This window comes from Triticum urartu, chromosome 4A, assembly GCF_056163025.1.
Source record: "Triticum urartu cultivar PI428250 chromosome 4A, HENAU_Tu73, whole genome shotgun sequence".
Classification (NCBI taxonomy): domain Eukaryota; kingdom Viridiplantae; phylum Streptophyta; class Magnoliopsida; order Poales; family Poaceae; genus Triticum; species Triticum urartu.
In genome coordinates, this window is record NC_141876.1 from 594,143,179 (window position 1) to 594,168,426 (window position 25,248).

Sequence of the window (25,248 nt, forward strand, 5' to 3'; positions counted from 1 at the left end):
CACGGGGACAAGAGTGTCGACAGCAACGGCCGCCGTCGTTGGAGCGGGGTAGCCACCAGCTGTTGCGGGCATTCAGAACGTCGCAGTGGCCGTTGCTGGAGCTAGGCAGTCGCCAGCTGTCGTGGGCATGGGGAGCATCGGTGACACGGACGATGTGTGGCACGAACCTGGGCGGGTAGGTCCGGCGTCGTCGGCGGCGGCAGAAGTAGGAGGTCAAGATCCAGATCTGACCAGGAAGAAGGCAAGGATGGCAGCAGGATGACGACCGGCTTGAAGCCCGTGGGCAGAAAGGGAGGAGGCGGCGTCAGCATGACGGCTGGGCCGCCAGGCAACGGTGGGGTGGCCGAGAAGGTGGGAGCGGCCGCCACCCGTGCGCGCTCGCAGGAGAGCTCTGGTTCGGGACATGAATTGAGCACTATACCCAAGAAAAACACGTTGTTTTGAGTGAAACATGAGTTTGCAAGTGTTGTAAGGACGGAGATTTGGCCAACATGCACACCCAAAGACACGAAGCGATGTATAATCTGGTTTGACATGAAGCAATCTTTCGGTGGGAGTTTCATTGTTTATGACACGACTGGGAAGCATGTTGATGATGTGTACGACAGTGAGAAAAGCCTCATTCCAGAATTCAAGTCGCATTGAGGCACCTGCTAGAAGAGCTAAACCCACTTCGACTATGTGCCTATGCTTGCACTCAACTGACCCGTTTTGTTGGTGAGCGTGGGGGCATGACACATGATGGGATATGCCAAGTGTTTGAAAACAGGAATTAAGTTTCTCATATGTCCCCCCAGTCGGATTGGACAGCAATTATTTTGCTATGAAACTTGCGTTCAACGAGTGCTTGAAAGTTTTTAAACACTTGAAACACTTCAGATCTTTTCTTAAGAAGATAGATCCAAGAAAACTTGCTATAGTCATCAATGAAGCTAATGTAGTATGTGTGTCTCTCAACAGAGCTAGGGACAGGACCCCAAACATCAGAAAATATTAATTGCAGAGGTATAGTAGAGACACTAGTAGAGATGGGATAAGGCAATTGATGACATTTTTCTCTCTAGCAAGAATCACAAATAGTTTGAATATTACGCTCACCAACAAACGGGAGCTTATTCTTTCTAAGCAAACGTTCAACCAAGGAAAAATAGGCATGTCCTAGATAATCGTGCCATCGTGTGGACGAAAGCTTGATAGCACCACAAGCTTGTTTATTTGATCTTCAAAACTCCCGAATCAAGTCCTCGAACGCATCTACCTCGATAGAGAGTTTTCCTCGTGGCCTGATCCTTGATCAAGAAGAAAAAGGATGAAACTCAATGAAAACATGATTATCAATGGTGATGCAATGAACAGACAGAAGGTTTTTGGCGCTAGGGACATGCAATATTTTACGAAGATGAATCTTACGGAAAGGGGTACGAAAAACTGAATGACCTATGTGACGTATCCTCATACCTGCACCGCTGGCGGTGTGGTCTGATCCTTCCCTTGATATTTCTCACGGAGAGTCACCTTCTTGAGCTCACCCGTGAGATGATTTGTGGTGCCGCTGTGGAGGTACCAGTTGGTATCCACGCCATATGCTCCTTCCGCGGCTGCGGCCACCTTGTCATCCTCTTCAGAAGATGCGCCGTCCTCATCGAACCTATACCAGCAGTCATTGGCTGTGTGGCCAGGCTTACCGCAGATCTGGCAGTGGATGACATCGGGGCATGACTTGCCGTAGCCACCACGGCGCCCCCTGGTGTTGGTGGAGTTGGGGCGCCCAGAGCGAGAGCTGGAGCTGTTGAGTTGTCAGGACTGCCATGCTTGCCCTTGGGACGAGAAGGACCGTGGTGGCGCGAGGAGTAGCCGCCACGTCCACACGTGGCCGCGTTTGCAGAAGACTTGAAGCCGGCCACCGGAGTTCTGGAACTGGGCCACGCGCTGATCAAAATTGCTGAGCATGGCGAAGAGTTCGTTGAGGGAGACGGGTGTGATGCGGGCGTCGAGGGCCGAGACAAGGGGCTGGTTGTCCATGTCCAGCCCATGGAGCCTGTAGGAGATCAGCTCATCGTCCTGGATGGCTTTGCCGGTCGAGGCGAGTTCATCGGCGAGGCCGCGCATGGAGGCGAAGTAGGCGGCGACAGATTGGTTGCCCTTCTGGACATTGATAAGGGCGGTGCGGATGTTGTTGACGCGGCTCAAGGACTGCGACGAAAACATGCCTGCCAGCGCCGACCAGAGCGCGTGCGCGGTGGTGATTGCCGTCACCGTGACAAGCACCTCTTTGGAGAGGTTGCTAAGCAGGTAGCTGAGCACCTGCTAGTCCTCCTTGACCCAGATGGGGTGGAGAGGGTTGAGCTCAGAAGTCTCCTTCCCGTCCTTGTCCTTGGTGACGAGAAGACTAGCTGGTTCCGGCATGGTGCCGTCAGCATAGCCAAAGAAACCGGCCCATCTCAGCTGCGGCGTGATCTGTGTCCGCCATAGCACATAATTTGTGCGGGAGAGCTTCTCCGTGACCTGGCCGTTTAGGCTTGAGTGGGAGGTGGCAGAGGAAGACATGGAGGCTATCGCTACTGGAACCCTAGATGAGTTGTGAAGAGGCAGCTCTGATTACCATGTGCGAATAGGCAGAAGTGTCTTACCTCGATATGAGGGACGCGTTACGTGTTATATAATCAGGGACGCACCTTCCTGGCAACAGCGCATACAATGTAGTTGGAGATCTTCTAGGAAGATAAGAGGATTACATCTTGGAGAGCAAGAGATAAGAGAGACAGGTTACATGATGAGATATTCGGTAACAACCTATGTCTACTCTACCTCTCCTAACGTTGTACGCCACCAGGTATGCGCCACCATATACGTGACACAATATATGTGTTTGACAGGAACTACAATGGCGCGATTCTCCGTGGGGTCAACTATGGCTATTGCCACCCTCGCCAGTTCCTCATTGCGTTTGTGTTCAGTAACCAAGTAAATTTGATCACCTCCGCCTGCGTGTACTCGTCCAAGACCGGCGTCTGGGTGAGATCACTTCTATTCGAGTACCACATTCATTAGTTCAGTTGAAGCCGACAGCTTTGGTTGGAAACACACTCTACCTCTTGGCCAAGAGGAGCATTATTGTGTTTGATTTGGATAAGCATAGCTTGGATCTAATTGAGGAGATGCCATATAGTTGTTACGAGCAGACTATCATCATGCAAACAAAAGATGGACGACTTGGTTTTGCCGGACTTATTGAATTCAAGCTCCATCTGTGGTCAAGGGTAGCTAGCATTGATGGGGTGGTATCATGGACAAATCACAGGGTCATTGATCTGGAGAGACTTCTTGCAACAGAAGTAGTAGCAGCGGCACGTATGGTTCCAATGAAGCTGGTTGGCTATGCTGAAGATGCTGATGTGATCTTCATTGGTGTGCATCCTAACATTTACATGATCCATCTCAAGTCCATGCAGATTGAGAAGGCGTCAGCGATGGGGCCCTACAGATATGTTTTTCCTTACACAAGTTTCTACACTTGAGGCACTGCCATTATTTCTGATATCACAAAGTTCACTTCATCTTCCAAAGTGTATCTGCTTTGCAGATGCTTTCAAATATACGAGCCATTACAGATGATATGTTTTCATGGAACTTCTTTTTAAAGAATTGCTTAATGAATGTTTAAGCGGCCATTCAAACTCTGCACTCTACAGATTATAGATGCACACATCCTCTCGCTGCTGATTTGTTTATTGACTCATTCTTCTCATAGGAATCATCACCGGTGCTGGAGATGATCAAGTTGAACTGTGAATGGCACTTGAGATGATTGTGCCGTCATATCTGCTACCACACGTTGTTGCTTCAAGAGGTGATGCAACATTATCTTCTAGTACATGTGCACATGTTTCTAAATGAACGGATCAACATTATCAATATTCTCTGTATTATCTGTAACACAGAATGCAGTTTGAACTGGGAATGGCGTACTCATTTGGCTCCTTTACATATTCTTTCTCAACTAGTCTCTCTCTAAATTAATATAAGATCTTTTAGATCACTACTTTAGTGATCTAAAAGATCTTATATTAGTTTACAGAGGGAGTACCATGTTTTGAGAGAGAAACCATTAGTTATATTTCTCTAGCCTTAGATGAGTATCTCCCAGGCCCCTCTCTTGGAAGTTTGTAATTGTGAACCACTTCTTCATCGATCTGCACACTTCACCATGTTCATGTGCTCCCTACTAGCGATGTAATTTATCGTCAGTTAGTTTTATATCGTTTCTTCAATATACTTTTGCTATATAGTACGTTAAGCAAGAGCTGAAGTCTGCATTAGAGAAAACAGAGTGATATAAGGGTCCACACTTCCAATCCTCCATATGTGATGTGCAGGGTCCAATTGTGTGGCTTTGATAAATTTCAATTTGCTAGTAATCTCATCATGAGCCAAAAGTATAATTATAAACCAAATGATACAAATATGGCACCTCACATGACTGGTTCAGTTCATTGTTCCTTTGATCATTCCATGTGTTCTTGCTACTGAGATGCTGTGATATGGAGACAGCATAACGGTTCTCCTATTTCTGTTTTGGAATGGCTTTTGCCTGTCATGAGCTCAGCTGATGAGATTGCTTGTTGTGCAGGTACCTAGGCTCTTTGTCCATTGTTATGATGTAGAAACAACTTACTGGTGCAGATTCAGTCCTATGTGTGCCTCAAGCCCTCAACTATATGCTAAATGTGACGTTGACGTGCAAAACTGGTCTAAATAATCATTGCATGCTATCTTGATTTGTATACTACTCCCTCCGTCCGGAAATATTTGTCGGAGAAAGGATGTATCTAGGTGTATTTTAGTTCTAGATACATCCATGCCGTGTAGCTCATTTGTGCTGAATTCACCAGGGATTTTTAGGAGCTTAAATGCCGTGTAGCTCATTTGTGCTGAATTCACCAGGGATTTTTAGGAGCTTAAATGCCGTGTAGCTCATTTGTGCTGAATTCACTGACGCAGTGCCGAAACTAATTTTTCAGATATTCTAGACACGTTCAGATTTACGACACACATGATGTTTCTTTGTTTCTGAGGTAACCCTTCTTCTATGGTACTGGCAGTCTGGCAGCATTTGACTTCAGATAGCATGTTTTGTCATGATTGATCATGAGCCACTAAACCAATTTCTAGAGGCTTCTCTCTTCCGGTTCTGATTCTGATTCATCACGAGCCACTAATTTCAGCTTTTGACTTTGTACTTACTGAACTTGAAGCGTATGTGTCATAAGCAGTTTAATGCTTCAAGTTTGCATGCAGGCTTCTACTCCTAATAGTTGGACTTTTTGGTATGTATCACCTTGAAAAGCCTGAAGTTGCTTGGTGGCGGTTTCATTTAGTTTCCGCATAAGTGCTGATGATTGCAGAGAAATACATTTTTTTTAGACGACCCTGTAGTATGATGCCTGACCTATCTATGTTCTTGCTTTTCCAGAGTTAAATGCACAGAACCGTCATGACTAATGGAAAGCCACCACTTTACGATTCGTGACATTTTGCATCGAACCGAAAATTTGACAGAACACTAATTCAAAATGCAACATCATCGCATTCCTAGTCGTGAATGAACTACAGGTGCACAATCCTAGTCCTATTGATGGTGATGGGTAAGCCTAACTACTTGATGGGGAAGTTCACGATCTTCCCCCCAAAATTTTCGAGCACGCTGTTGAGATCGACATCATTGCACCTTATCGGCACCAGGGATGACTATGTCGGGTTCATGTGCAGGCCGAAGGCATCACCCAAAACCATGCCGGAACCCCATTAGCATGTCGATCTCATGGCGGTCCGAGCTGGCGAAGATGAGGGCCGCCACCTCATGTGCAAGCTCACCGGTAGCTTGATTTCCTTCTCTAGCAGCGGCCTGGGGATGTCTATGTGCGCCGCCACCTCGAGCAAGCGGTGTAGTGAATCAGTGGCCAGAATGAAGAGGAGGAGGGTTGACAGAAAAAAAGTGAAGTTTTGGATTTTTCGAAGAATCGCAAACAGAGTTAGGACTCGAGTGGATGGATTGGGGAGGACTAGATAAGTTAGAAACTTTGTGTTTCTATAAGATAAAACTTCAAGGTCGATGTCACTAACACACTAAAACTTTGTGTCTCACGTGGGATAAAAAATCAAAGAAAAACTGTCTACATTATCCTTTTCCCCCAATTCCCAAGCGCGCGACATGGATGAGCTCACCATCAACGCGCACTACACACGCCACAGAGCACCCGCCGGGACCAGATCTGGAGCCCCACTACACGTAGTTGTCCTTGCTCGTCGTCCAGGGCTCTTGACACGCCCCGGCAAAACAATCGCGTAGAAGCACCAACGCACGACTTCTTGCATTGCCCTTACGACGCCCTTCCCACGGAGCCCACGCAACATATTTGTGCTGTTTGGCCCCGTCGCATGCTTAGGACACCCGCGCCGCATAGATCCGCGCCCGACCTCACAACACGCCCCGTGCCCCGAGTAGGATGTCCGTGACACGCCACCGCGTGTAGAACCACGCCGCCCCTGCGCTCCCTCAACGAGTCGTCCCGCCCCGAGCCAGCGTGCTCGTCACACAAGTAGTTTCGGAATATTGAAGTGGCTCTGTTACCAATCGTCACATTATTACAGAAGCAAAGACCACTCGATCCTTGCCATCGCAAAGCGTGCCAATTCCCACCCAGGGCCTATCAGAGTGCTTCCTGGCCAGCCACAACCATCGCAGCCGCAACGCACGGCTGAAGCGCATCAAGTTGAGGATGCTGAGGCCACCTCAATCCACCATGTGAGGAGACCATTTGCCACTTTACTTTGCATTTTGTACCGGCGAGCTCATCGTATTGCACCCAAAGGAATCGTCGCTGCACCTTGCTGATGTCTTTGAATTATTCTTTCCGAGCATGTGGGACGAGTGCAAAGGCTGGCATGGCAGAGAGGACGCACCGAACAAGCACCCGCCGTCCCACAACGGCATGAGACGGCCCTTCCAACCGACGAGCCTCGCCCTAATCCTATGAGGGATGAATTACATGTGCACAATCCTAGTTCTATTGATGGTGATGGGTAAACTTAAGTACTTGATGGGGAAGTTCACCATCTTTCCGGTAAAAAAATTGAGCACGTTGTTGAGAGTGCACCTTGTTGGCACCATGGATGACTTTGTTGGGTTCATATGCAGGCTGGAGGCATGATCAAAACCATGCAGGATCTTTAGCATGTCGATCTCATGGCGTTCTATCTAGGTTGGTGAAGATGACCACGTTATCGACGTAAAGGCTCACTCGTAGCTTGATTTCCTTCTCTAGCGATGGCCTGAGGATGTCTATGTGTGCCGCCGCCTCGAGCAGGCGTTGCAGTCGATCAATGGCAAGAATGAAGAGGAGTGTCGACAGAAAAAAAAAGTGAAGTTTTGGATTTTTTTTGAAGAATCACAAAGGACTCGAGTGGATGGATTGGGGAGGACTAGATAAGTTAGAAAGTTTTGTGTTTCTAGGATAAAACTTCAAGGTCGATTTCACAAAAACACATAAACTTTGTGTCTCACGTGGGATAAAAAATCAAAGAAAACCTGTCTGCATTATCCTTTTTCCCCCCAACTCCCAAGCGACATGGACGAGCTCGCCATCGACTTGCCCGGCCCGCCGCCGCCGCCGCTTCATCTCCCGCTTCCCCCGGACGACCTTCTTCTGGAGATCCTCCTACGCTTCCCTCCTGAGCCGATCTACCTCTTCCGCGCCTCCCTCGTCTCCAAGCACTGGCGCGTCCTCGTCCACGATGTCGGCTTCCTCCGTCGCTTCCGCGAGTTCCACGGGGGCACGCCTCCTATCCTCGGCTTCTTCAACTTTCCGGGGCCTCCGTTCTTCGTCCCCACCGGCGGCACCTTTGCCGTCTCCAAGGCTGCCAAGATGTCCCACGACGACTGGTGGGCCCTGGACTGCCGCCACGGTCACGCCCTCCTGGAAAGCCGTCCCGCCGGGGAGCTCCTCGTGTGGGACCTTGTGACCGGGGACCAACGCTACCTGCCGCGGCTCGAGCAGGCCTATCAGAAGGGCCTTGAGTACAATGCGGCGGTTCTCTGCGCGGCTGACCACAACGACTACCATTCGTGTCCGTTCCTCGTGGCGCTCGTGTTCAGCAGCCGGGTTGATTTCATCACCTCCGCCTGCGTCTACTCGTCCGAGACCGGCGTATGGGTGACATCACTTCGATTCATGTACCGAATTCATTAGTTGGGGCCAATCTGACGGCTCTGGTTGGAAACACACTCTACTGGCTATTGGGCAACAATGGTATCATTGGGTTTGATTTGGATAAGTATAGATTTGATTTAATTGAGGAGGTGCCATATAGCTACAAGCAAGCTATCATCATCATGCCAACAGAAGATGGACTTCTTGGTTGTGCTGGAGTTGATGGGTTCAAGCTCCATCTGTGGTCAAGGGAAGCTAGGATTCATGGAGTGGAATCATGGACACGTTGCAGGATCATTGATCTGGAAAAGTCCCTTGCGCCGGGAGTACCGGCACCCGCTGGCTATGCTGAAAACGCTAATGTGATATTCATTGATGTGTATCCTAGCGTCTACATGATCCATCTCAAGTCCATGAAGATCGAGGAGGTCACAGAGCAAAGGAACTGCATATACATTTTTCCTTACACAAGTTTCTACTCTCCAGGTATCGCCATTATATCTAGTGCCGCGTAGTTTACTTTAATATTCAAAACTTCATATGCCTTGTAGATGCTTTCAAATATGTGAGCCACAGTTTATTGCAGATGACAAGTTTTCATGGAACTTCTTTTTAAAGAACGACTTATTAAATAACGAGCCCTTAATACTCTGCACTCTACTGATTATTGATTCCCGCATCCTCCCATGTTGTTTCTGGTTCTAGTAGGATTTGCTCATTCATTTCTTTTTCTTATCACTATTGCACAAATTTACCGACAAGTACGTTTCACGCGAGAGCGGAAAAATAACCATTACACACAACTATAACTATGGGAAGCCCTGGCATTCTAACTTGCATGTGTTCACATATTTAATCTTCGGCTATACCCAAATCCTGGCATTTGCTTGTATCATAGCTAATACTCCCTCCGTTCGGAATTACTTGTCTCGGATATGGAGATACATCCATATCCGAGACAAGTAATTCCGAACGGAGAGAGTATTAATGAACTAGTTTATTTGTAAAGGGGAGAAAAGTCAATTTCTTGATGTTCTGGGCTATACATTTACATGTAAACAGTCAGGATTGTGTTTATTGCTAGAGTTTGGGCTTGTATATTTTTGGTCAATATGGCACCGTTAAAAGGTGATTTGTTAGCAGTAAACATACTATTGAGGAACAATATGGTGTATGGTTGTATCCTGGCACCAATTCATAATTGCACTGTCCTTGTTGCCTTGTGCTGATATTAGATAGTGTAATCTTGCTGGCCCATGAGAGTTGATAAATTAAGGAACCAAAGTGACCAATAGTCCACCTTTTGTTTTTGTTGCATAATATATAACAACCAATCAGTGAGTCAATGCTGAACTATTTTCTCCTTCAGTTTAAGCAACTAAACTCTAATGTCTGGAGTCAGGACTAATGTTGCCTTCTCAGTTGCTTCAGCTTTGTGTTATGTTGAGAACTTTTGATTTAGAGTGGTTACTTGGTTTCTTAATTTTCTGGTACTCATTCTTTGTTCTGCAGTGTAGTAAAAGGTGTTCATTCTCGTATTCCTTCGCTCTCATGTGCATAAAAAACTTAAATATAAATTAACGTGCTGGTATTTTGCTGGACTTCTAAGTTCTAACAACAAATGGGCTCACACCAAAACAATTCTAAAAATGCTTCATGGTCAAGTAAGATACTGAGCACTGTATCCTTCACTATGAGGTAAATGGTGTGCACTGTCTTTATGAATTATTTAGATTTTGCAATACATATCATTTGTTAGTTGTTCCTTGTAGAAAAAGCTAATATTTTGTGCAAGGTGAGATACATAACAATCGCTTTATTTAAGTGTCACCACATTTTATCTGTTTTGTCCTTGCCCACAGCTATCACTAGTTTATTGACTTATTCTTCTCGTAGGAATTGCCCTTGGCGGTCGAAATGATCAAGTTGAACCGTTGAGCAACAGCTGAGATGATTGTGCTATTACATCTGCTGACACGCTTTGTTGGTGAAACAGGTGATATGACATCTTCTTTACAATGTGTCTATTGTTTTGTTTGCAGTCAATGGATTGATATTCTGCAAAGGTAAAGAAAATAAATTAATCGCCTAGTTTGACCGTATTCGTATTTTCTCTTGGAGCTGTGAAACACTTCCTCCTGGATCTGCACAGTTCATAGTTCATTGTGCTGATGTGCTACCACAATGCAGTTTATTATGCCAGAAAATTTTATATCATTTTTTCAATATCCTTTTGCTTTATGATAAAACACAATGACTGGAAGGTTTCAATTCAATCCTTCGAATATGAACTCATGTTCCAATTGTGTGGGCTCAATATATCTCAACTTTTGCTACTAATCATCTTAAGCCAAAAGTATTACTAGAAATCAAATGTTGCCCATGACTGATAATCTTGGCAGTACATTGTTCTACTCGTTCTTTCTCTGTTGAGATGTGCAAAGAGATGAGAGAACAAATTTAACTGGTAGAAACCGTTTCCTAGTGCTGTTTGAACTTGCAGATATATTTTTTTTCTGTATTTTCTTCCTCATGAGTATCGAAAATCGGCTCTGCTGATGAGGTTCTTTGCTGCAGGTTCTGTTTTTTCTTTTTTGTTGCTGGGATGCAGAAACAACTTACTCATACTGGATGTTCAATCTTCGGTTGGTGACGCCTTAAAATGTGGAGCGGTCAATGTGGCTGTAAAAAAACTACTACTCCTTGATAGTTGTGTCATTAACTTGCAAAACGGCAGAAATTAATCGTGTGATGTTGTTGTCTTGAGTAATCTCTATTGATGTTGAGTAATCTCTATCCTGTGAATTGTTGTTGATGAGAAGAGCCTGTTCTGTTCAAGTTTTATTGCCCTTTGGTTGGCCATTTGTGCCTTCAATAGTTCAATAATGCGATGTAGCCCACAGGCTGACCCATCGTCCCGACGCCTTCCTTCTCCTTCAACACCCAGGCCCAGGAGATCCCCACCGTCGCCCACGATGCAGCCCTGGATCTGCATCACGATGGTGCCCGTCACCTGTTCGACGGAGTCCTCGACCCAGGTCCATGACGCCACCACCGCCGTCCACCTCGAGCCCGCGGTCGACTCCATCCACCAATCAGTCGAGCAGCTCACCCCCGTGCAGCCAACGGCCTCCATCGGCACGAGCACTCCCTCTACCGCTGAGGTCGTCGTTCCTCCCGTGACTACCACCACTGACGTTGACCCCAAGGTCGGCTTGGAGGAGCTCCATGCCTTCTCTGTCAACAACTCCACCCCAGTGATGAGTGACGCGGCCCACGGTGACGCAAACCCCATTGATGTCTATGCTCAGCTCAGTTGTGACACACTCACCTCCCACGACCATAGTCGACACTTTCCTTGAGCAGTCAGCTCCAGTGGGGGCCATACACATGGGGCACATGTTCAGGCCTAGGCCATGGCCGTTGTTAAAGTATCATTCAGATGCAGGCTACCCAGAGGAGTCATGTTCAGGTATACATACTCAGCCATACGATATTTCATGGTTCAGTTCTGGGATCGTTATGTTGTTATTCAGAGATGAGGATTTTATTCCAAATTCTTGTTGTGAGATGACTCCCATGGAACAGGCTTTCAGTTTACAAGCTGTTGAGATTTGGCAATATATACATGATGATACAAGGTTGCTCCTGTGGCCACCAACTAGTCCAGAAAAATGTAGCAATAGAGTGGTGAAGGAAAAATCAGGCAATGGAGGTTACACTGTGCATCTGGCAGTCGAGGCTATGCAAATGCAACCCACTGAAATATTATTGTTCCTCCTACCACTGATTTGGTAACCGAACGAAATTTCGTGATTTCGCGCGATTACCGCGTTTACCGTCACCCTTCGAGAAACACTCATAACAAGCAAATTATCCTGAATATTTTGAAATTTTTGAATTCAAACGCTCACTATCGAGTTAAATATAGAACATCTCTGTTATGATAGCAGAACTAGTCGTGGCGTAGTGGCAAAGAGAACGTATCCTATGTAACCGAGCTGACTCGTGCACCAGGTGCTCCGACGGAACAGCAGCCCTTCGATGAAAAAGAGAGGGATAGGATGAGGAGCAAGGGGAGCTGCTGGTACTTTTTGCAAAACGGACCTTGAAGTGCAGCTTTCGGCCTCCGAAATTCGGTTCGTCTATCCCCTTTTCCCCCTGTTCTGTACCACTGCTTGAGGTCGCCGGCTGATCTAGGGCTAACCAAAAATTGGGCGAATTGACCCTCTCCCTCTCCCTCTCCGGCTTCCGGCGTTGAAACACCAGCGCCCAAGATCCAAATCATGATGTCCAGCGGCGGCTAGCTGTCATTGCATCTCTGTAGCCACACCGGCCTGTAGCTATGTGGATCGACGGTACAACTGCATACGAGCGGGCCATCGTACTTTACAGCTCAAGGATCCAAGGTATGTACACCGAATTTGGTTGTCATGTTATTCATGTGCGGTCATATATTGGTACAATGGACAAAGGAAAAGGGAAATAGACGAGCTGAGTTTGAAACCAGAGTACTGTTAGAGTTTATGTGCGAGATGCCGAGATGCAGCCGTAATTGAGAAGTCTTACCACTACTACGGCTAGTGGAAAATAGATTAGGGATGTGTCTACATACAGCAGCAACCACCATAAACTCTCTTTGACGATATCAGATGGTAAAAATATGTCTGGTTAGCTAAGCAGGTTCAACAAACAACGACAGTACCATTTCCTTTCATTGGCAGTTCAGCAGTAGGATTGTACTGTGAGAATGGAAAAAGAACGCTAACAATACAATCTAGTTGTTGGCAAGCACTCAAAATTCAAGAAAACCAAATTGATTCTATTAAAGAAAGAGAGTGTGTACAATTGGTAAATGCTATGAAATGTTTTGTTCCATCTTAAAATCGACATAGCTTCTCAGAGTTGAATCATATCTTTACTCTGAACTAGTAATGTTCCTGTGGAATTACTAGTTGTTCCTGTAATTGGTCGAATCGTATCTATACCTAGGAACTTATCTGGAGTGAATTGCAAAAAACCACCACATTAAAGCGTAGATTGCAAAAAAGACTCTTCTACGAATTTGTGCCCGAAAACACTGATTCTTAGCCTAATCTTTTGCAGAAAACACTAGTTGATGGCTTTAGCCCATTTGATGACGATTATGACAGATGGAGCCCACCATTTGCTGATGTGGCTAACGGTCTTTTTGCCAAAACGTCCTTCCCTCCCTAAAAAACTACCCTCTCCCTGCTCCTGCGCGCCCCCGCCTCCCAGCGCCACCACCTCCCTCCCGACGCGCCCCCGCCTCCCAGCGCCGCCACCTCCCTTCCCGGCTACGACCCCGACGCGCAGCTCGGCCTGCCATGCCAAGCTCGACCCGCCTTGACGGGGAGGAGGAGGGATGAGGCGTGGTGGAGTCTGGGCCCGCCGGATCCTGACGCAGGCCGTCCTTGGACGTGGGTTGTGGAGGCGGGGAACATCGGACCCGGCCGGATCTGGCATATGGTGGCACAGGACGTGGGTGGTAGCGATAGGAGGTAGTCTGGTCGGCGCGCTAGAGGCGGAGTGGTGGTCGGGGCAGCTGCTCCAGGTAGGCCACCCAGACCACGCGCTACTCCGCGGCGAGCCGCAGCGGGAGGCGGCGACAAGGCTCGTCTACGCGACCGCCCGGTGCGGTGACCTGCCGGAGCAGACGCAAGCGCCCTCCTCGCCGCCAAGTTCAGCAGGGGCTTCGCGTCCACCGCCTCCAAGCGGGTTGCGCGCCGCACCTCGGGCTCAACCTCCGGCGCCCTTGCTCGGCGTCCACGCCAGCAAGAGCAGGCTCGCCTGCGCCTTGAGGATGCGCTTGTGCCGTGGCCGTGCTCTCTGCTCCCATTCCAGGTGACGAGACCCATCAGCCATGGCCGGTGTGCTGCTGCTCTGCTCTCTGGGCAGCCCAAATTCACCAGCGGCACCGTGCAGCTCGGCATAGGCAGCGACGGCGGTGCGCAAGCTGCAGCAAGAAGCAACCTCGACGGTGAGCGCGCGGTGGCCGACGGTACCAAGCACATGCGACTCCAAGCCAGCAGCGCTGCCGCGTGCATGAACCAGCCACCGCCTCGTCCTCTGGTGCACGTCCCACCACCGCCAGATGCGGCACCACCGGCCAACGGCGACGAGCCAACCTCTTCCCCCCCTCTGGACGGTGTGGCCATGGCTGGTGACGAGGACCATGAGCGCCGATGCCTCTGCTCCAGGCTGGCGACAAGGAGCTGATTGCGTTTTGTACTTTTACCCGAAGGGTGACTATGCAAAAATACCAGGGCCCCAGATGTCATAATCGAGGTTAAAATGCATAAAAAGGTTGATCAGTGTTTTTTGCAAAAGATTAGGACTAAAATCAGTGTTTTCTGGCACAAATTCGTAGAAGAGTCTTTCCTGCAAACCTACGTTTCAATGTGGTGGTTTTTCGCAATTCACTCACTTATCTGTATACGACAAGAGTTTGTAAATTACTAGTTGTTCTTGTACATGAACTAGTAATGTTCTATATGCTCGCGATATAGAATAATTATTTGAAGTCATATTGTGTAAACTTGATATAGTGGATGCCAATCCATTCAAGTCCATTGGTGCTTCTATGTCATTTACGCACTTTGATTGTTCGAGTGCAAAATGGCTCGTATGTAAGTGCCATGCCAAATATACGCAGCAAGTTATGTAATCTGATTAAAGTAACCATTCCAATGCTTTCTGTTATAAGTGTACAGTTTATCTATGGTGGTGTACTGGAAACCTGGAAAAGCTAAGACTGGGTATAACTCTATGAAATAACTGGATATCTACCAGATGTAGTGTACAAAAATATTGTAAGATTTCCTGTTCTGGCTTTGAACGCCTACTTTTCGCCTGCTTTTCAAGTGCAGTCTTACTCTGCTGTAGACTGTATGGGATGGCATGTTTCATCTTCGTTTATACATTTGTTTGACGGAGCTTCTGTTTAAAGCCGTGCATAGCAGTTGAGAAAATTGGCAAGATGTGCTCTTGTATCAGTTTATGTAACTGTTGTGTGGTGGCTCATTGCTATCTTTGGCAAAAAATGCAGAATTTTCATGGAATTTATTCTTGGGACAGTTGGAAAACTCAACAGTTAAAACTCCGTAATATTAAGTATGAGAGAAAATAACTTTAGAAATAACTGTTGTGATGTTGTTTTGTAACTGAACCAAAGACCTCAGAACACATTTTTTTATTTTTGTCATTTTCTGCATTTGATGATTCCCTGTAAAGCATGCCAGTGTATGTATGAAACAACTGAATTTTGTACGCCAGTTGTTTGTCAAGTTATATATCCAATCAATTTGTGATGCAATTTCCACATCATCTAGATCATTGATGTTCTATTGCTGCCAGTCTGTTGATGCTAGTGCCATGTTTTTTGTTGTAACTGTATCTACAAAATGAAATGGAGCACCAATCTACAGCAATGCATCCGGAGCAGTCTGATCCGGAGTGTTGTTGGAGCATTTCACTACAGTACGGGTTCAGATTCAAAGTGGACATGGCTTGACTAATATAGCTACGTGAAATGAACCTGTCTTCTAGTGGTAGCAGCTCATGTGACCCGTTGAAAGAAAATACAGAAAAGATGGGAGATATACTATGAAAGAGCTTGCATAGAATACACTTGGTACCGCTTTGCTCTTTCTGACGAAAATGAGGACCAGTATACAAAAGTACCAGTAGCCTACCTTGGGGCAGAATATTGCCCCCTTGTTCTTCATCCAACGGCCCACAAGTCCCTGGTGGATCAGTAGCATCAGTTCGGCCGTTGCACAGGATACTTTCTCTAGTGGCAAAGGTGCCCTTTTCTCAGCAGCGACTCGCGTGTTCGAGTCTTGGCTCCTGCATTTTTCTTTCTTTTTAGGATGCAAAAGTTCAAAAATTCTGCAACAACCAGGGGTCCAACTCGCGGTGTACGAGCAAGCGAAAGTTGCGGTCCAATAGCCACTATGGCAGGACAAGATTCGTAATATTTCAAAGTTAAATACCTATCTATATCGTCTTCACAAATATTTGAATTCAAATCTTGATTTTGAATTCGCCCGAATTTTTTTCGGTATTTCGTGGTTACCGTGGTAACCGCGAATTCCGGTGCCCCACGAGAAAAAAAGTCAACTTGGGATCCAAAACCTTGCCTCCTACCACCTGCCAAGCCACCTGAATATCAGCCAAGGATAGGGCGGAAAATTGCAAGAACAGATGCTTCATGCTCAGTTGCAGACCCTGATTGTCGCTTTAGTGGAGTTGCAATCATGGTCTTCTTGGAAGTTTCGACTCCCAATCCTTTCGGTAATGGCCAGTGCTTTGAAGAAATGTGACCGTCAGCATCTTCTGTCAGTGGAGACTTGTTACTTATTTGCTGGACAAGGGAAGCCTCAAGTGTCACATACTTCCTCCGTCCCATTATAAAAGAGCGTTTTTGACAGTAATGTAGTGTAAAAAACACTCTTATATTATGGGACGGAGGGAGTAGTTCATAGAGAAATTGATTCGAAAATGCTGCAACCATCAGGTGGAATCGCTGATTCTGACAATTTGTCTCTGTCTAACTGCAGTATGTGGTCTGAACTACCTACTGTTGAGCTCCTTACTGACCACTACTATGCTACTGTTAGCAATATGGGTCAGCCTGTGCCTATCTCTGTTAAGGACTTCGGTTCAGTAAAATTTATTGAGCATCAGTTTCTAGTTGTTAAGGAACAAGCCAGGCAGTGGGCGCTACTACGGGAGGGGGTGCATGCACGCATCGTCCTGTTTCAGTTTCGCCGTCGCTGCGTCCTAGGGTTCGTCGTTCGCCGCGTCGTCGTTCCACAGGATCGGGCCGGGCACGCCGCATTCCCCCCCTTGGGTCGATGGCGGGGCCTGGCGGAGCTCCGCCTCCTGGGAAGAAGCCGCCTCCCTCTGGGGCGGGGCGGGCTGCGGGAGTGCCGCCACCGGGGACTGGCTCTGGTCGGGCCGCGGCGCCGCCGGGATCGGGTGTTGGCCGTGGACTGCAGATGCCCGCTGCTACTGCTCGTGGTGGTGCGTCTTTCCCTCCCGCCGCGACGGCGCGGGTGGCTTTCGGGGGCCCTGTTGGGAGCCCGCCGGCTCCAGCAGTGCTGCCTGGCGGGAGAGGTGGTCCGGGCGGCCCGGCAGCTGGTGTTCGGCCGCCTGTTTTGGGGGGTGCGGCAGTGGCTCTTGGCCGGGGGGCTGTGCCTCCTAGGCCTCCTCCGCCCTCGGGTCCGGTGCAAATACCACCCCCGGCTGTGCAGAGTACGGCGGCCGTGCCTGCGGCGGGCCGGGGAGCTGCGCCACCTAGGCCCCCAGCTCCTCCTCCGCATCTCGTTGCTTGCCCTCCTGGGTCTACGGTTGCACCCCGAGGTCAATGGGGGGATGACGGATATGATGCTTACGGGACGAGCCAGCACCGTGGTTCTTCATCAACGGGTGGTGGCCGTGGCTATACCTGGTAGAGTGATGGATCTGCCGAGAGGCCTTTCTTGGGTCCTTCAGGAGGCTTCGTCGAGGGGCCCTCGGATCCGGGACATCGCCAGCGACAAGGGTTTCGTGGCTATCGGGGTGGTCGAGGAGGCAGAGGGAGCCGTTACCGTCCACGTCCTCCGCCACCTCCAGTTGTGGTCAACCAGACGACAACTGACGAGTCTGCCGAGGGCCCTCTCTTGCCTGGCCACGCTATGGAGGTCGTGACGGCTCTTGCCTCTGTGCAGGTTCCTGAGAACGAGGTTATGACCGATGTTTCTGCGGAGTTGTCTGATAGGTCTGAGGCTGAGAGGGCTTTCAAGTGGGCGCGTAGGAAGGAAAAGATGCTTTGCTACCGGTGCGGTGACAAGGGTCACTTCATCGCGGAGTGTGTGGCTATGTTATGTGATACCTGTGGTAAGCTGGCACACGAGTCTGGGGAGTGTCCGATGCTGCGTGATCAGGCACCGTCGCTCATGATGTATGGAGTATATTGTGCTGAGTTAACTTTTTTTGAATCTCCAAATGAGCGAGAGGCTGCTGACGAGTCTACGAGTATGACCACGGGGATAGTCAAGGTTACCAGAGGAGAGGTGGCTGAGACACAGATCGTGCAGAGACTCCGGGAGTTGGCTCCTAGGGAGTTCCAGTGGGACCTTGTCAGTATGGCTGATAGGATGTTCAGGGTTGAGTTTCCTTCTGTTGAGGATTTGCAGAGGCTGTTGAGCTTTGGGATGTGTAAGGTGCCGGGAACGGATGGTATCCTTGAGTTTCAGGAGTGGAAGCTTGTGGAGCCCCAGGGCACGCCGCTTACTCAGGAGTAGTTGCGTTTCTCCGGGGCTCCTTCTAGGCCGCTGCAGGATGCTCGGGTGGCGGCCAGTATGGGCATTTTGGTAGGGAAGCCTGAGTGTGTGGACATGGATTTTACCCGAGCTCATGGGATTGCTCGGGTCTTGGTTATTATTTTGAACATTGAGTATGTTCCGGATGTGGTTAAGTGGGCTTATCGAGGCAGAGTCTATGATTTGGATATTGAGTTTGAGGATGAGAGCCTTCTGGGTGCGCCGGCTCATGATTCTGATATGGATATGCATGAGAGTGATGGCGGAGCAGGAGTTCGGGAGTCGCCAGTCGAGGACCCTGGACGACAGTTGTCCAAGGGGCCGGGGCCCGAGCCGGCGTCGACCGGGGATGGAGCAGTCTCACCTTCTGTGGTCCCTTCGACGACTCTGAGATTTGGGTCTTTTGAGCCTCACTCTGCACCACCGAGGCTCTGGAGTGATCGAGTTGAGTCCGAGGAGGCGTTTGAGCGCGAGTTACCGGCTTTGGGTTTGGAGGATGATGTGGACACGATTCCTGGGGATCGGCCGGTGGCCACTCCCCTTCGTGCCCAGCTGACGACACCTTATCTGGAGGTGCCGCAGCTTGTTGTACCTGTTCGGTCGGGGAGTGACCTGGGGCAGGCGGCCTTGGTTTGCTCTCCTTCTGCTGAGGAAGGCGACTTGGGGCAGGTGGCTTCCGAGTTTTCCTCCTCGCCGGGAGGGGGTCTGGGGCAGGTGGCCTCGGATATCTCTCCCCCCGTCACGTCTGCCGGTCGGTTGATGCCGGCTTCGCCTGCGGGAGGCAGCTCGGGGCAGGTGGCCTCGGAGCCTCCTTCTTCTCCGGTGCCTGTGCGGGTAACTTCTTCGGTGCTGGGTGGGGAGCGAGGGCAGGTGGCCCTTGGTCGGTCTCCACCCACCCAACCCCGAGTATCGCCAGATGGGCCGCGCCATGCGTCGACTGTGAGTGCTTTGCCTATCTCGGGTGAGTCCGTACAGGTGGATCGGCCTGCTGGTTGGGGAGCGGTAGGAGGCCGGACCCCGGACGCGATCTCTCGGGAGGAGGTTATCGCTTTTGGAGGGATTCAGGATCCGGTGTCTGAGGGGTGCCGGATGAGTGGACGACTCCAAAGCCAGCCTGACGTGGACGATATTCAGCAGCGGTGCGCCATGAGGGCGGCCAAGCTTCGTGACGTCGAGGTCACTACTGGTTTTATTCCGTGCTACGGCGCTGATCCGTATGTGGTCCTTACTCACTCCGACAGAGGCCAGGGAGCGTTTGGTTACTGGATCTGTCCGGTGGGAGATGGTAGCGCGGGATATCTTCAACCGGTTTGGTTGGCGGTCATGTAATAGGATAGGATATTAGTGCTCCTATCTTTTCTTTTACCAGCCGGTTGTGGCCATTGTGGTTTATCTTGGTTTAGCTGCGATGCTCTTGGTGAGCTCGCCTTTATGTTGTTGAAGACTTAACCTATTGTTATTTATTGAGGTGGCTGTATGCATCTTTCTAATGCAGAGGCCGGGGAGTTCCCCCTTTTCGAAAAAAAAGGCAGGAGCAATGGAAATTTTATGAGCATAAAGTACATGAGCCTGCTACTCTATGTAGTACTCTAGCCTGAAATATTGCAAAGGATCGAGACTGCCGATCAGGAGCAGGACAGTGCATTGGTCGTTTTTGAGCCTAGGGAAATTTCAAGGCAGTGGCCTTTTTACTAGAAATTGCAGTTCTGAAATGTGGTCATCGCTGTGACTTTTTGACGTGTTTGGTGGTTCAACCTATTTGCTGTTGTGAATTGATTCCGATGGAGGAGCCCTTCAGTTATCTGCAAGGTTCACAACACCGGGCCGGATCAAGTACCAGATAGGGATGAACATGAAAAGAAGAGTCCTGAGTTAATACATGCAGAACAAGAAAATTACAAGGCCCCGCAATCTCATTCCTGCTATATGGTGCAGCAACGGGAAGGCATAGGAATGGCTACCACTTTCAGAAATATGAAACTACAGATGCCCAGTACTGAAGCTTCAGAAACTTGGGAGTGTCCAACATTTTATATCAACCAAGGCTTATCATCAGTTGGGGCCTTGGGTGACTACTTTGAAGTTGATTCTGGTACAACGTACCCAACATCGGATATGGTGCAATCTAATAAAATTCATGTTGGTCCTGTTCACATATGTGAGCAGAGAACTCCTCAGAAATACAAGAGCTTGCGGTCTTACTCCTGTACTATGGTGCAATTCAGAAATGAGTTTTCCCATCTAGCCTTATTTGACTAGGACATTACTAGCAGGTTTTGAATTTCAGTTTCAGAAAAATTCCAGCAACAACCGAGATCACCGAAATTCAGTGATTACAGTTTGCGTTTCGGCAAAAAGGCTGAAATACTCACCTGAAGTCATCTAAACATTTGAATGTTTTAAAATCATTTTTGATAATTATTTGAATTCATGTGTACTACTGAAATTTCTGAAATAGTTTGGCTGAAAGGTAATTATTTCAGTGACTGCTGAAATTAATGAAATTCAGTATATTTCATCAAAATCTCACTGAAAGTGAAAACCACACTTATTTGATAAAAAGGCACATGGGAGGTGATACAAGTAGCTCACTGAAATAATTACCCTTGAGGAGGTTGTTATGGTGAGTACGAAATTATCAGTCCTACTTGCCCTCGATTTCAACCTCAGCAACGTGAAGCTAATTGAGACTCTGCTATCAGTCCTAGTCCAGCTTTGCATACAAGTAGCTCTTGTCCTGATTTCCATTCACCAGTTCTTCATGAGATGCGGTTTTGTACTTGGAGCATCCTGGCATGAGGGAGATGCGGCCCATGAAGGACAGATCCGCCCTTCCGCCACCATCCTGGGGCGCGGCGCGGCTTCGCCGGCCAGCCAGGAGTAGCGGTAGCAGGCGGAGGAGGGCCTTCCCAGCTGTGGCAGCTAGGGTTTCCCGTGTCGCCAAGAGGAGGGCGACGCGGGGGACGCGGGGTCACTCCAACTGCTCCTTAGAGCACCTCCAACAAACGAGCTACATAAGCCGCACGCTAAAAAAGATGCCTATATAGCGTGCACGCAAGCGCTCCAGCGAAAGCTGTAAAATAAAGCACGCACAAAAACGAAGCTGTAAGTTTAATTAGCGCATGAGGGCTGAGGGGCTAGAGATTTGAGGCGCCGGCTTATGCGCACAGGCTGCTGTATGTGGGGCCGTGGGGTTGGGCGACGCATTTTTGTGCGTCTAGTAAACCTCTCGCGCGCAAAAGCACTATTTCAGCGCTGTAAAACTTTTTTAACGCGCCGTGCTACCGCGCGCGTGTTGGAGATGCTCTTAGGGCATGACCTGTCTAGATGACAAACTGGATAGTGTTTTCTAACTCGGGACGTATCTGTTGGCGAAGGTGTTGTGGAACCAGACAGTGACCTTTGCACTAATTTACTTAGTCAAACCATGCATTGTTCTACGGCTTATTTTCTAAATATACTTAATAATTGCATAAAGATCAGGAACGAGACAATACTCACTCCGTCCAAGGACATATACAATGGTTAACAAGATAGTTTTATCTGACAAAAAATAAGATGTATACAATGGGTCATCTTTTAGCCTTATTTTTAATAATTAGCTATTCCTAAAAACATGGCGAGACATATTGTGCTAAGAGATCATCTCTTGCCTTCTTTTAAATAAAAGAAGACAAAATTTTTCTTATGATTTTTTTCTTCTCCACCTCATCATTTATCTTACGTGGTATTGCTAAGATAAAACCATTATACATGCCCTAATATAAGTGACGGAGGGAGTGGTTGATTGAGCAAAGTCCATGGCTTACGAAGAGTAGCGGAATTTACCTTGTTTTCAATTTTTAACTAGATCACGCGCAAAAAAGTGAGAGTGGGACGAGTGTTCAAACTCTTGCATCAGAAGGCATCGAAAAAGTCATAATCGAGCCTCTTTTTAACTAGAGCAAAGTGGACTCTCGAGGAAGGAGATCAGCAAAGTCACAAACAACTTGCCCTTTTTAAATACACAGATTGCTCCTGCTCCGTGCCGGCGAGCAGACACGCAGCTAGCCAGCCATGGCTGTCGTCAAAGGCGAGCAGCAGCCACCGCTGCACATCCTCTTCTTTCCGTTCCTCGCCCCCGGCCACCTCATACCGATCGCCGACATGGCCGCGCTCTTCGCCGCCCGCGGCATCAGGTGCACCGTCCTCACCACGCCCGTCAACGCTGCCATCATCCGCTCCACCGTCGACCGTGCCAACGACGCATTCCGTGGCGCCGACTACCCGGCGATTAACATATCCATCGTTCCTTTCCCTGACATCGGGGGCCTTCCGCCGGGCGTCGAGAACGGCATGGCCCTTACGTCCGACGTCGACCGCGAAAGGTTCTTCGAAGCGGCGCAGCTGCTCCGCGAGCCCTTCGAGCGGTTCTTGGCCGACAACCGCCCCGACGCCGTGGTGTCCGACAGCTTTTGGCACTGGTCCGCGGACGCCGCCGCGGAGCACGGCGTCCCGCGCCTCGCGTTCCTCGGCACCAGCATGCTGGCGCGGTCCTGCACCGAAAGCATGCTGCGCAACAACCCGCTGGAGACCGTCCCCGACGACCCCGATGTTCTCGTTCTGCTACCCGGGCTGCCGCACCGCGTCCAGCTGAGGCGGAGTCAAATGATGATCGACCCCGCGAAGCGGCCTGACCACTGGGCGCTGTTCCAGAGCATCAACGCCGCGGACCAGCGGAGCTTCGGCGAGGTGTTCAATAGCTTCCACGAGCTGGAGCCGGACTACGTCGAGCACTACCACAGGACGCTCGGCCGCCGAGCATGGCTCGTCGGGCCGGTCGCACTCGCAAGCAAGGACATGGCTGGGAGGGGCACGGACGCGCTCTCGCCGGACGCGAACAGCTGCCTACGGTGGCTGGACACGAAGCCCGCCGGCTCGGTGGTGTACGTCTCCTTCGGCACGCTGACCACTTCCTCGCCGGCGGAGATGCACCAGCTCGCCCGCGGCCTCGCGCTCTCAGGCGTGGATTTCGTGTGGGTGATCGGCGCCGCAGGCCAAGCCCTAGACACTTCAGAGTGGATGCCTGAAGGCTTCGCCGACCTGATGGCGCGCGGCCGCCGAGGGTTCATCATCAGAGGTTGGGCGCCGCAGTTGCTCATCCTAGACCACTCTGCCGTCGGTGGGTTCTTGACGCACTGTGGCTGGAACTCGACGCTCGAGGCCGTGAGCGCCGGTGTGCCGATGGTCACGTGGCCGCGGTATGCAGATCAGCTCCACAACGAGCAGCTCGTCGTGGAGGTGCTTGGAGTGGGTGTCAGCATCACCGGTGGCAAGGACTACGCGTCTTCTGGGGAGGTGCTGGGGGAGGCGATCGCCGAATCCATTGTTAGATTGATGGGCAACAGCGAGGAGGGCGACGCGGTACGAGAGAAGGCCAAGGACCTCGGCATGAAGTCAAGGTGCGCGGTGGAGAACGGTGGATCTTCGTACAATGACGTGGGCAGTCTGATGGACGAGTTGATGGCTCGTAGGCTGCCCGTAATGGGAGTTATCATAGGTAGTATCATGCATGCTAACTAAGCAATTTTGATGAACTGGCATAGAATTAAATGAAGAAAGAGAGGCTTAAGTATCTTACCATGATACCGTATCATATTAAATGATATGCTACTTTGTGTCATGCATAGCAATAAATGTAGTCCTTTATGATACCAACATATGATAATATGCATTAAAAATGTAGTATCATAAACTAGTATCATATGCATGATACTAATAAATGATACTCCCTATTACAACCAGCCGTAGGACCTCGTATAGGAGCGCCATGAAGGATGGAGAAGGCATCCGGCCAACTGATTGATATTGATTGCAGGTCTCCTCTTGTGTGTGTGTGTGTGTGTGTGTGTGTGTGTGTGTGTGTTTGGGCCGTGCTAGGCGCCGCCCGACCGGCCGAAATTTCGGTAGGTCACCACCCTGTCGTTCGATTATAACGCGTGTAGCCAATTGATCTCTTTCTTCCCCAACGGGCTTGCACTCCGATTCGTGTACGTGCACTCCTGTTCACCCCAAGGCAGAGCACGGTTACCGTTCCGCCGCCCCCGGTCACCTCCATGGTTACCGTTCTCGCTGTCAACTGTAGTTTCATGCCCGTCACCGTAGTTCCTCGTTGTCGTCGTCGCAGCCCTCGAACCATCAATGCAGCTCCTTGCATCTGTTGGTCATATTAACGGCCATGTTGGTTGCAACTTTTCTCCTGCCGATTGCAGCTTTTGATCATCACGGGGCACTGGGTGTTTGTCGTCCGCAACCTCGGGACACCATGGACGGGGGCCATGGCTACGGAAAAAAAAAAGCAGCGACGTCCCACATCTCTGGCGGTCGCAGCTCCCAGTTGAGCAGCGTTGTCGACTCGCCACCATCGCTTTGCACGGTTGCAACATCTTAGAAGACCGGTATCAGCAGTGACAATTGCTGGTTCCAGGCAGCATGCACACACCGGCGGGTCGCAGCCTTCCAGTTCCGGTTGATAAATATAGGACGCAAACATATGGATGAATATATATACGTGTATGTAAACGTCTGCGTTTGTACTCCCTCCGTTTTTATTTACTCTGCATGTTAGATTTGAACCAAGTTGATAGAAGACAATATAAAAATTTAGGATAACATATCTATATGATGCGAAGGTACATTCAACAATGAATTTAATCATATTGATTTGTTAT

The 25,248-nt window shown here is 49.3% G+C and overlaps 2 protein-coding genes and 2 pseudogenes across 2 annotated transcripts in view; all 4 read left to right on the forward strand.

The window, feature by feature from the left end:
* Positions 1-3,737, forward strand: part of LOC147976973 (uncharacterized) — a 70,419-nt gene extending 66,682 nt beyond the window's left edge. Inside the window, exon 2 of the mRNA XM_087519117.1 lies at positions 3,037-3,737. Within this exon, the coding sequence (XP_087375243.1) occupies positions 3,037-3,518 (482 nt within the window). The 3' untranslated portion in view covers positions 3,519-3,737. The remainder of the gene's footprint in view (positions 1-3,036) is intronic.
* A 3,888-nt stretch (positions 3,738-7,625) lies between these two features.
* LOC147976975 (uncharacterized) lies at positions 7,626-8,725 on the forward strand (annotated as a pseudogene).
* A 9,186-nt stretch (positions 8,726-17,911) lies between these two features.
* LOC147976976 (uncharacterized) lies at positions 17,912-20,871 on the forward strand (annotated as a pseudogene).
* A 1,626-nt stretch (positions 20,872-22,497) lies between these two features.
* LOC147976977 (scopoletin glucosyltransferase-like) lies at positions 22,498-24,412 on the forward strand. The gene has a single exon (XM_087519118.1). The coding sequence runs from the start codon at positions 22,595-22,597 to the stop codon at positions 24,098-24,100; it is 1,506 nt and encodes a 501-aa protein (XP_087375244.1). The 5' UTR covers positions 22,498-22,594; the 3' UTR covers positions 24,101-24,412.
* Positions 24,413-25,248: the final 836 nt, after the last annotated feature.

Bases quoted from the DNA above. Each gene is read 5' to 3' on its own strand.
- LOC147976977 (XM_087519118.1), top strand. From the start codon at position 22,595: ATGGCTGTCGTCAAAGGCGAGCAGCAGCCACCGCTGCACATCCTCTTC.